The 11,830-nt window shown below is 48.5% G+C and overlaps 1 protein-coding gene across 2 annotated transcripts in view; it reads left to right on the top strand.

Annotated features, from left to right (window-relative positions):
- Nucleotides 1-543: 543 nt before the first annotated feature.
- The window catches only part of GAB2 (GRB2 associated binding protein 2), a 43,071-nt gene continuing 31,784 nt past the window's right edge, over nucleotides 544-11,830 (top strand). For both annotated transcript variants that reach the window (XR_003397632.1, XM_026840952.1), the window contains exon 1: nucleotides 544-838. Coding sequence is in view for 1 of the 2 variants with exons in the window: in XM_026840952.1 (XP_026696753.1) it covers nucleotides 577-838 (262 nt within the window). In the remaining variant the exon portion in view is untranslated. The remainder of the gene's footprint in view (nucleotides 839-11,830) is intronic.

Genomic DNA, 11,830 nt, shown 5'->3' with positions numbered 1-11,830 from the left:
TCCTGGCATTTAAACAGAGATGGGATTGCCATGGTCGGTATCTACAGACAGACGCTGTGATGCTCTCAGGGGTTTCTCTGAAGGGCAGAATACCCAGGGCACTGTGTCCGAAGCACCTGAGCCCGTCCGAGCTGCTGGAAGGCATTACCAGCAATCACAGTGCACCTCTGTGTGCACAGTCACCCTGCAGATTGTCTCACATGAAGGGACAAAAGGTATTTGGATCCTGGGAGTGCAGCTAAGCAACTTGAGGTAGGAGCAAGGTTGCTCTAAGCCTCAAGACTAGCACTTCTTGGGGTCATCTTAAGCTTCAGTGATGTTTCAGTATTTAATTCTCCCAGATAACCAGTGGGATTTGAGTATTGAACTGATGAAGTGAGCTGAGCATCTCTCGCAGGGATGTCCTGAGCAGCATCCCAGAGCATCCCAGGGCAGAGGGGTGTCGTGTCCATCTGTGTCACCCTGTGCCTAGCAGTGCTTTCTCAGCTCTCACAACTCAAGCGATGATATTCATGTTTCCTCTCTTCTTGGTTTCAGGCATGGAAGAAACGCTGGTTCGTCCTGCGCAGCGGTCGGATGAGTGGGGACCCCGATGTCCTGGAATACTACAAAAATGACCACTCCAAGAAACCTTTGCGTGTAATCAACCTCAATTTCTGCGAGCAAGTGGATGCGGGGCTGACCTTCAACAAGAAGGAGCTGCAAGACAGCTACATCTTTGACATCAAGACCAGTGACAGGACCTTCTACCTGGTGGCTGAGACTGAGGACGACATGAACAAGTGGGTTCGCAGCATCTGTCAGATCTGTGGCTTCAACCAGTCTGAGGAGAACACAGGTACCGTGAGAGCCGTGTCCACAGCCAAGAGCATCTCCTGTCCTGTCCTCCCAGCGGGGCCCAGCTCCTCTTTCAGATCAGACCTGTGGGAGGGGGGTGCAGCCCACCACGAGGCTGGGAGGGCTGGAATGGGAAATGGATGCACACATGGAAAACCTCCATAAGGCCTTCTTACATTTGACGTAGGAAGCAGAGCAGGTTTTGTGCCTGTGAGCCACCTAATTCATTTCCACTCCCCCATAACTGTAGACCTTTGAGTCTATTGTAAGAAGTTGGTTGGGTTTGGGGACTTTTTTAGCTGCAGCCTTTGTCCTCACCCATCACCAAAGCCCCTTTGAGACATGTGGGAACCAGAAGTGAAAATCCCCCTCATTCAGAAGTTTCAATCCCTTGGTGGGGTGGGGGAGAAGCTTTACTGGGACCGTGTCCTTCCCTGCTGTGGTTGTCCCCACTGCTGACAGGCTCTCATGTGAAGGACAGACATGTCCTCCCCACCTGCATCCCTGTCTCCTCCTGGGACCCTCTGGGAAAATGCTGGGAGGGGAGAGGAAAACGCTGTGTGGTTTTGTGCAGTGGTGGGACCTGTTCCACCAGTCATGCTCCACCATCTAAACCCAACTGCACTTTGGCAAGCCTCTGTGGTGAATGCCAGTGAGCCGCCTCCGCTTCACATCAATCCTGAGTGAGATGGGATGCGGGGGGAGCATGGGGTACAGTGCCTGCCAGTCCCATTACTCCTGGTAGCACCTCTGGGCCTCTCTGCTTTATCTCATCCATGGTCCAGTCTCATCCAGGGCACTCCAGTCCCATCCTCTGTCTAGCCTGAATCTGTTTTGCTCCCTCGTGGAGCAGCTGCTATCCGCGGGAGCTGAAACCCTGCCAAGAGCTTGTCAGGCAGGACAGCAAACAAAGCATCACAGCAGCGTGGACGCGATCCTCACTGACTGACGCATGAAACGGGACGTCACCTTGGCAATGGGTGTACAAGTGGTAGAAAGGATCCTTGATAACACCGCCAGTGCGGTCTTTCAGGGAAAGGTCAGGCTAAATAAATTACATCCCATCCCAATGTCAGCAGCACAGTACTCGAGGATCAGTGAAATCGTTCAGGCCCCTTTTTTTAAGAGTTGTTTTGTTGCAGGATTTTCCATTTTGCGTGCGTTCAGCTGGGGGAACTGTTTTTCTTCCCATTTAGTAAAATGAGCTTTCAGCCCAGCGGCAGTGGGATCGATACTGGACTTCAGTGAAATATAAATCTGGGCAGCAAAAGGAAAAACAATCTCCCGCTTGCAAGTACATCTGTCCCAAAGGGCACATAGGGCTCGTCAGGCTGCAGAGATCCGAATGCAATTCCCTGCAGGATCATGGAGTGACATCAGCAAAAGAGGAACAAAAATCCCTATTTGTAACAAAATCACAGCTCTTTAATGCTGTAGGGAAAGTACCCACTTGAAACAGTACCCAGCTGCCAAAGCGTGATTTTCTGAGTCAGACGAGAAAAAGCCTGCAACAGCGAACGCAGCAGATGTGTCCAGATGCTTAGAAAAGAGGGAGCATGAATTATTCAGGGCTGGTGCTTCTCTTTGGTGCTCGCCGAAGCAGTGACCCCACGCTCACCTTTCCTTCACCATCCCTGCTAAGTAACGGCAAATAAATCATCGATTTCCCGAAGTAGATAATGTTTGTTTGAAGGACCCATGGCTGAGAGGTTGAGGGATCGTTGCAGTGTGATGGGTCTTGGGAGTCTTGTCCATCTTGGCTTAGGGAAGCTCTTCACCCATCTTTCATGACGGGTCAGTTGGAGGGAGAAATAAAGAAGTCATGGTAATATTTGTAAATGTTGTGCTACCCCTTCACCTCTTTGAAGCCATGGGTTGATCGGATGGGAGAGGATGAAGAGTTTGCATGAGATTAAGACTGTTCCTGGGTAGAAATAGAGCTCGGGACATCTGGTATTTCTTAGACCTTCATCTCCTCATCCTCAGTCCTCTCTGTGCCTTGTTGTAGCCTCTGCCTTGGAGAATGAGTGAGTCAGTAATTGGATGCACCAAAAAGGGGAGGAAGAGGTAACCATCACGGGCAGGAATAGCTCCATGCTAATTGTAGCAATTAATTAACTAAACCTCCCTCTCCCAGCAGACAGGCAGCGTGGCAGAACAAGATCAGAGACTGCCGGGGAAGCTGCTGTGCACATTTTTCTGGTTGTACTCGTTCCTGAGTGCATGACTGCTTTATACTGACCCAAAAGCCTTGCTGGGTCTGGCCCCAAAGCTGAGCTGTTCCTGCCTGGTTATATTCACATCCTGGTGGGGGAAACACTCCACCCCTGGCAAAGGTGTTCACTACAGGTGCCATCACATGCTGGAGCGCTTCCTGCTTGAAGGGACCCCACATCAGCTGAGCCCCAACCCCCAGTTTGCTCTTAACCCACCGGTGATGGAGGAAAAGCTCATTAGCTTTTGGGGCAGTTTGAGTAAAAGTCTGTTTCAGCATCTCCCTAAGATGATAGGGGAAAAGACGGGTTTCTGGGTGCTTGTCAGCACAATTTAATGAGCAAGCAGGCAACCCAAAAGCAGCTGCACACGGTGATGCAAACCCTCTGCGCCAGCACGGGACCATGCTGGGGTGCTGCCTGCGCTCCCAAAAGGCAAAAAAAGGAAAAGGCAAAGTGAATTTATACCATTTGATGCTTTTTTCTGTTTGCAGCTCGACGGCAGAGCGTAAGTTTCCTGTCGCTTGGTTTTCACATTAGTCCTTCATGTCCTGTCTAGACTGAGGGACTCTAAGGATTAAAAAATAGGATGGAGTTTAGGGCAGTTTAACGTCACGCTACGGTTAGCTGCTGGTTTAGCTGATGGCCAGCTGCATTACACATCTGGTTTGTTGAAAGGAAGCTCGTTTCAGCCTCAGGGACCTAAATGTCAGTGCCGTGGTGGGTACTGCTGCTGCCCCGGCGCCGCCAAGGAGCAGCCGCTCCGCAAAGCCACCGCGGTGGCTTCGTTCCCCGCCCCAACCTGAAAATAATTGCAGAGCAGTGTGATTACATCTGCCAGGAGAAGGGAAATTAAATTTACTCTAAGGTGTTTACCCAGACTGCGGTGAAGCTTTTTGTTTCTGTTAACACCTATTTACTTTGAGAGCTAATTACTATTTTTGAACAAGCAGAGCCTTGCAGGATCCCAGCTCCTCTGCAGGTCCAAGGAAGCCGAAGGTGCTCCAGGAAAGTAGATTAGCTCCTGGCTCAGTGCTGCTTTTACGCTGAAATTTGCACTGCTGCCACCTTGGCTGACTCAAGTACGATGGGGGGAGACCTGCCGGGGACCCTGAGCAACGGGCTGTGGGAGAAACGCAGGCGCGTGGGTATTTCAAACCATCTGCATTTTCCCTGCCCTAGTGGGCAGGCAGCCAGGGCTCAGCTGTGAACTGGATTTTCTCATATGCTTTGTTTGTTGGAGTTAAAAAAAAAACACCAAATCCCACTAAACATAACTCGTGTGCCATTAACTCTTTCTGGAGCTCTTGCTTCAACCAAAACCCTCCCCTTGTCCCATTCCCAGTATGACAGAGGTGCAGCTATGGCAGCACAGAATTGAATCTATCTTGAACCAATGTATGTCCCTGCAGTGGTCCTGTGCACAGGTTAGTTATTTTGGAAGGGTCAGTATCTTTATTAACTCTATCCCAATTTACTATGCTGCCCCCAGCACCTCCCTGGAGCTCCACCTCCATCTCCTCTGTGGGTCAGGGTCTCTCACAGGGGCTTGGATTTGTGGGTGCTGAGTAAACACTCGGAGGAGTTTAAGAGCTTATTCATGCACTGCATTAATGCCCCTGTGCTAGAGGTTTAACCCAGCCAGGGAAGCAGGGAATACTGCTGGGTGAGTAAATGTTCTTGCTCTGAGCTGAAGGCTCCCATCACTCAGAGAGGGTGAGCAGGGCGTGGGAAAAGGATGGTGCTGGGTTCTTGCCCCGATGGGTTATGTCTGGCAGTGGTGGCCTCTCCCACCCAGCCCAGGCATGTCATCGTCTTTTATTTTCATCTGGCACTTTATTTTTTTTATTTAATTCTCTGCTTTCTGCCAGGGGGCTGCGGCAGGGCAGTCCCAGACTCCAGCTCACTCCTTGCTCCATCTCCGACACTCAGCAATAGCATTTTGTATCGCGGCTGGGATCAGTCCCCAGCAATCCCAAGGCCTTCACTGTCTCGCTGAACGCAAGTCAGGACCAAGCATTAATGTTTAATAGAGAGCTGAGTGTCTCCCCTTCCTCCTTCAACTCCAGCACAGTTTGCCAGATCAGCCTCCGGACACCAGTTACTCCAGCCCATGAGAGCAAATTTATTGCTTTAGTACTCACTTGACTTGCTTTGGCTGGGGGTCCCGTATGGATTGCTGGCTGATTGCTCCCCAGCCTGCTGCCTGCTCACACAGGCTGCCTACCAGTCAGTACTGTGAGCCCGTATGGCTGCTCTTGCTTCCTCCTCACTTCTCCCCCAAAACCATGTTGGTCCCAAGAACAGGCCAACGACGCCTCCTGCTCCATGGGTGTTTGCCAAGCAAAGGAAGGCTGGAGGAAAGAACAGCAGAAAAATAACCCTGGAGACTTGTTGGGAGGACAGGAGCTGCCCAAAAGCTCAGCAAAGAGGCTGCGGGTACTAAGACTAGAGTAAAAACATAAATTTGTACATTGTGCACCACACACCTCCCCCAAACACCCCCAAATCACCAGTTTGCCATCCCTGCATGCAGGAGTGGGGCGCTGGGGAGCTCACACAAGGTAAAGGCTCTGGGGCAGCCCCCACATTCCCACTGCTGATGCCTCTCCCATGGCCAAGAGGAACCCAAGCAGAGGGGAAACCCTAATGGCCACCACAACACCAGGTATTTCCTTGCTTTTGTGCCCGGCACACGCCTCCTTCCTTCCCTGCTTGTGCCCTGGAGGAATTACAAACCCAGCACCATGCCGGAGAGCCTGCCGGGGGCTGAGGAATGAGGGCTGAGAAAAGGGGGTAAGGAGAGAGATGTGGGGGTGTTCTTGTGTCCCTGAAAGCACCTGGGTCCTGCTGCGCTTTGGTTTTGGTGTCTGCAGGCAGCACTGCCACCTAAGGGCAGCTGAGCAGGCAACCCCCTGTGGAGCCTTGTGCCCTCAAGCTGGACCAGGACTTGATTCCTCAGCTTCTGTTGATGCAAGTCGATTGGTATTGACTTCATCTTTAGGCTCTGGTATGGGTTGTACTTGGATATCAGCTCACTTGAAGGCCAGTCTGTCCCCCAGCACTCTGACAAGTGATGAACAAGATTACGGTTTGGGTTGAGCTTGACCCATGGGATGGATGGGACAAACCTGATTGGGTTCTCTCCATATATCCCACTTTCCCATGTCTTGTTCACCCACCCAAAGATCTAATGTTCCCTGCCCCATTTGGGACTTGAAGGTGGCCTGTGTTGGGACAGCAATGTGAGGTCCTTGAGCCCTGAGCTCTTTCCTCTCGCCCAATGTCCTACCACCATTTAGCCTTTTCCTCAGTGTTCCCATCAATACTTTCTGCACTCAGCATCATGGACCTCCTTCTATGAAAACACCGTAGGTCACATCTAGACCCACTGGCTGCACATCTTGAGTGCATTTGGATCAGTCCCACTGATCCTTCTCTACCATGTTCTCAGTTTTCCTAACAAAGGGAAACAGCCATGGCTGCAGATTCACTCTGGGAGGAGAAATGCAGATGTCATGTCTCAGCCCCAGGCTTGACCCAGCCTCACTGGAATGAATGGGGGAGACCCAGTGACTCCAAATCCAGGCGCATTGTTGAAGTTCAGGTGCATGCAAACCCCTCGTTGCCTGAGTCCCAGTTCATCCCTTAGTCATCCTGCCTCTTTAAATTTGTTCCAAACTTCCCTGACCCTGGTTTTCCTGCTCCACAAACAGCAAGTTATTTTAAGATCTGACACTGTTCAGCTTTTATTTCAGTGTAAACAATACTGGAGATGGAGTGGTCTTGGCACAAAGGAGCAGCCTGAGAGCAGTCAAGCGCCTGCTGCCTTCCCCCCTCCCCTTTTACCCTCTTTCCCTTTGGAGATGAGATAGTTCAGGTGCTCATGAGTCCTCTGAAGAGCAGAGAGCCACTCATGACTCAGAATTTGTTTCCTAAAAGACGGAAACAAAGAGATATCATTGCTGATCTCTACCAGCTGGTCAGGGTCTCCTTGCTGTGATTCCCATGGCATTTTGGAGAGGGAACCAATACTGTTGAAAGTGAGAGTAAGACTCAGGATTGCTGTCGAGACTTTTGAGATATTTGGATCTTCAAATGGTGTCATTTGTCATCATTTCTTTTACACCAGATGAGGATCAACCTCTACTAGTCTTCCATACCTTCTTTTTCTTGCTGTACTCAGCTCCTCATCATGTTGTATTACCAGAAGCATTGCAGGACCAGAGTCAACACTGCACTGCTGTGATGGTCACTGTCCTCAATACCAAGAGCAGATTTCTAGCCCATCTGGGTGCCAAGAAAAGATCTGAAGCAAGGATGCAGAGGGCTTTAGAAACCAGAAAACGAGAGAAAAGGTCTTAACGCATCTACGTGATTAGAAAGCCAAGCTTCTGGCTTCAGGGAGTCTGATGCAATTGAGTATCTGAGGTTTGCAATGCTGGATCAACATTTTCTTCGGAGTTTGGGATTTGGAAATGTAGGAATTTTTAGGATTGTGTGATTTAAATGTTTTATTGTGGCTATGGATATTTTGGAGAGGTGGGACTGGAAAAATCCAGAATATGTGTCAGCCTTGTGTTTGCAAAGTCATAACTGCCATCCCAGAGAGACCCCTGGGAGATACGAGTTAGTTGAGCCCCCTTTAACCTTACCCAGCATTGATGGGAACTGGCAGAGGATGAGTCCATCTGTGAAGCACCAGGTTTATAGGCAAAGAATGCTCTTATCTTGCTGCAAATAATAAAACCATCAACCAGAAAAAAAAAAAAAAAGAAAATTTATGCTCAGCTTTCAAAAAAGACCAACAGCCAAATACTCCAGTTCTTCGTGACCGTTTCCCAGCAGGCGCCCAGCACAAGGGTATCCGACCGGCCTCTTCTGAAGATAAATATGGAACTGGAGGACTGGGGCCTTTGGGGAAAATCCTGCCCTTTCCTGGCCAAAGTCCCACTGGGTTTGCTGAGCTAGGGCTGGGATTTGAGCTGGGAGGGAAGAAAGAAAAGTGAAGTTCAAGAGGTTTGGGGTTTTTTTAGAAAAAAAAAAAAAAAGCATTGCCCAGCCTTTCCAGCACAGGTTTCCCAGCAGATTGTCAAGGTGCATTCATACCTCTCAGCCTTGCCCAGGGCTGTCTCCTGGGCCCAGTACCCAGAATCAGAAACCCATTTAAAATAATTCTTCATTTTATAATTGGCTTTTATTGCTACGAGCCCTGTGCGTGTCAGGTCAGCCCCATTAGTTTAATGGGCGCTGAGGAATTTTTAGGATGACTTACTGACCGTGGAAAAATGAGTGTGGCGGACGGTATCAGCATCACATCAAAAAGCAAAACCACGCAAAGCCTTTGGAAACAAAAACAGCTGATGGGCTTGGAGCAAAGCGACCGGCGAAGCGGCACTGTCTGAGCAAAATCGAGGGAGAGAGGGAGGGAGGCATTTTGGGTGTCGGCCAGCTGAGAGGAAACTTGCAATCAGATTCTCCGGCATTTATATTTCCCAAAAGGTTCCTGGGACTGTTTTAGTCCATGTGTCCCAGCCGTGCTGCTTTGGGGTCCATGGAGCTGTACCCCGTGTCTGCAGAGCTGCTTGGGCATCAGGATGGGATGCAGATCTGCAGGCAATGTCCAACACAGAGGCCAGGCTGGGAGACACGATGGACATAGGACCTCAAGACGTGTGTGTGATCAAGCTGGAGAACAGGGGAGAAAATCGGAGTGACCTTCACAGCAGATCATTGCAGGCAGTTTTTCACTGCATGAGTCTTCTTCCCCCCCAAGCCAACGTACTTCCCCCTTTCTTCCATCCATATATTTCACATTGTTCCCTTCAAACCTTTGATAGGGGCCATGGTTTATACGCCCTGAGCTCTGCTTTGTAAAACCTGATAAAAGCCAGGACAGATTTAGACTCTCAGTTCCCGGACCCCAATGCCTGTTTGTTTACTGCTTTGTATTGCTTTATATTTCCAATTAAAATCAAGCCTGAGTAAAGGGAAAGCTTTCTAAAGCCTTTAAAGCCTCTGAGTGAAGGCACAAGGAGCAGGAAGGAGCCGTGAAGCTGTCGATTGCTGTGAACTTTCCATGACACCACTCAGGGTTTGTTTCCAGACTGATCTTTATTTATGAATGCAGTAGCATTTATTACTGATTTTATCTGTAAAGATAACACTTCTTCCCTAGATGGTTTCTATGCTTCAGTTATAATTACTGCCTCCTTCTCAAACATACTTCTGCATTATTTAGTGTGGTACAATGTCAGAGCTGTAATGTTGGTGATTTATTACTTGGACTGTGGGGTTACACCTGACCACATGTGTGCCCTTGGCCACGTCTTGGCTCCCTCCAGCAAGGCTGAGAACATCTCTCGGGGTCCCTCATGGTGTAGATGTAGCCAAGAAACCAGTCTTCTGCTATGCTAGGTGCTGTGCAAGCACTGAGCCTAAAGGCAACCGCTACTCCAAGGGATTCATCATCAAGGCACAGCATAGACGTGTTGGTGCATCTTTTCTTCTGCCTGTAGCCATTTGCTGCCAGAGGCAGCTTGGTGATGGTGCCTGCTCCCTCAAGGCTGGGAATGGGACACTTGGCCACAGCTCCTGAAAAACTTGATGAAAAATGAGGCTGTCCAGGAAAATGAGATGTCATTTATCTCTTCTGTTCCCCCCTTGCTCTCAGCCTGCTTCTTCTCTCTCTGGAAGTCAGACCTGGAGGGGGGTTACGGTTTCCACCAGGCATTCAAGGAGCAGCTTAACTATTGGTCCATGCTTATGATCACTTTAAGCCACAGAGGATGAAGCAAATTCTCAAGAGTTGAGCATGAAAAAATACTCCAACTTGAGTCTCCATCCTTAGAGATACTCAAAACCCAACCGGACACAGTCCTGAGCTGCTGTAGCTGCCCCTATTTTGAACGGGGGTTGGACTAAACCATCTGCAGAGTTCCTTTCCAACCCAAATATTCTGTGATTCTGTGATTTTTATGAACATAACATTGCAGGGAAATACCAGGCTTCAGAGTATGGGGAGGAGCTGAGATACCTCAGCAATCCCAGCAGGTAAAACTGGGGTTGTTCCCTGTCGGCATCACCGGGAAGGTGGGAGGGCAGAGCATGAGATGAGACATTGCCTAGTCTGAGTCCGTATCACAGCAATATTATCTGATACGCCTTGTCTCTGGTTAAGTCCAGACTCATGTTTTCTTATCCTTTTTGCTCTGTGTGACGTCCCTCATAGTCCTCCAGCTGCTCCATGGCGTGTGGTGAAGCTTTGACATTGTCTCTTACTGGGGATTCAGCTTCCTTTCATACTTACTGGGTCATTGTCACATGCCCGAGGAATGCATCAGACTCGTTTGCACCTTTGATTGATTGCTATCCTTTATATCTATTTATTAGGATGGAAAATAACGTTTCACCTCAAAAATTTCATCATGTGTTCTTTCAGCTCCACATGACCAAATCCCATCCTGGCCAACACAGCTGTTCCATGCCAATTTTTGGTATGATTGCCTTCCATCATTTCACTGCCAAATATATAAACTGCCCCTGTTCTTGTATGCCATCGCTCTTGAAAGTAAGCTGGAGTTGAATGACTCATTGCATTTGCTTTTTTTATTTTTTATTTTTTTTCATAACTGAGAATTCTCTTTTTGTCCTATTGGGCAGGCGTCTGGGCACTCAGGCACTTGTAAATACTTCATCACATATACAAGTGTAGCGAATGGCTATTGCACTGCCCGTGGCTCCATCCTCACCTTTATCTCACAGCAGATCACCTGCCCTGCCAAGCACCACCTTGTTTGACATTGCTATCTGTAGAAATCATTCCCTCGAGCCTGCATATACTTTGCACAGGCTCAACCTTGATACAAAGCCTTTATGATGGTAATTATTTTTGCTGGCTTGCCATAACGGTTCACATTGCTCTCAAATGAGTCATGATGAAGTTTTTCAAATACCCACTTGAAATCCATAAATTCTGTGATGAGTCTCTTTGCTAGCTGATGGTTGCTTTGATGATTAGTATAAGGGTCAAAACCTGGTCAACAACATGATCTAGGTGAAAATGCTGCCTTTCTCTCTTGAAATTTGTCTGAAAAATTCCTCATAGAGCAGAAGACCGTCTTTCCTGGAGAACACTGTGGTGTCTCTTCAGTTTTTGTTCTTTTTTTTTTTTTTTTTAAGTACCTCTATCCCAGTTTCTTGACTCCCATGGCTTTTCTTCATCCCCAGACTTCGTTCCATGAGTCTAAGAAAGGGGTGGATTTGTGATTTTCACCTGAAGCTCATTCACACTTTCACAGCTTTATTACAGGTTTTAAATACCGTTGTATGGCTTCTTTGGCATCAACATAACTCCTTCTGAAGGTCTGAGATCCTGCTGGGATGCTCCAAAACCTCAGCTTGCACCATTTCTTCTACCTTTAAGAAGAATTCAGAGTACAGACTTGCAAATGCTTTGAATTTCTTTGGCACATAGCTGGAAGGACCACCCTGTCCTCTGCCTGCCACAAATATTTTTATGCCGATAAGTCCACAGTGTCCTAGCCCTGGACAAACAGTGCTTCTTGCAGTTAAAAAATGCACTGAGATAGTAACGAGAACACACACTACTGTCTGGTGTCTCTTGGTGCAGTTTGAAGGGAGGACCAACCCTGTGTTCACAGACCTGTATGACACAGAGTGGTTTGTTTTATGGATAAAGTGGTTTAAAGAATTAATACTGCCATGAGGGCAAGAATGCCCTCAGTTGTATTAGCTGAGTTAAAATATTTGCTTTAATA

The sequence above is a fragment of the Athene cunicularia genome (assembly GCF_003259725.1).
Source record: "Athene cunicularia isolate RWA chromosome 1 unlocalized genomic scaffold, athCun1 chr1_part1, whole genome shotgun sequence".
NCBI classification, from domain to species: domain Eukaryota; kingdom Metazoa; phylum Chordata; class Aves; order Strigiformes; family Strigidae; genus Athene; species Athene cunicularia.
Note: the sequence above shows the minus strand (reverse complement) of the source record. Positions and strands in the feature narration are given on the sequence as shown.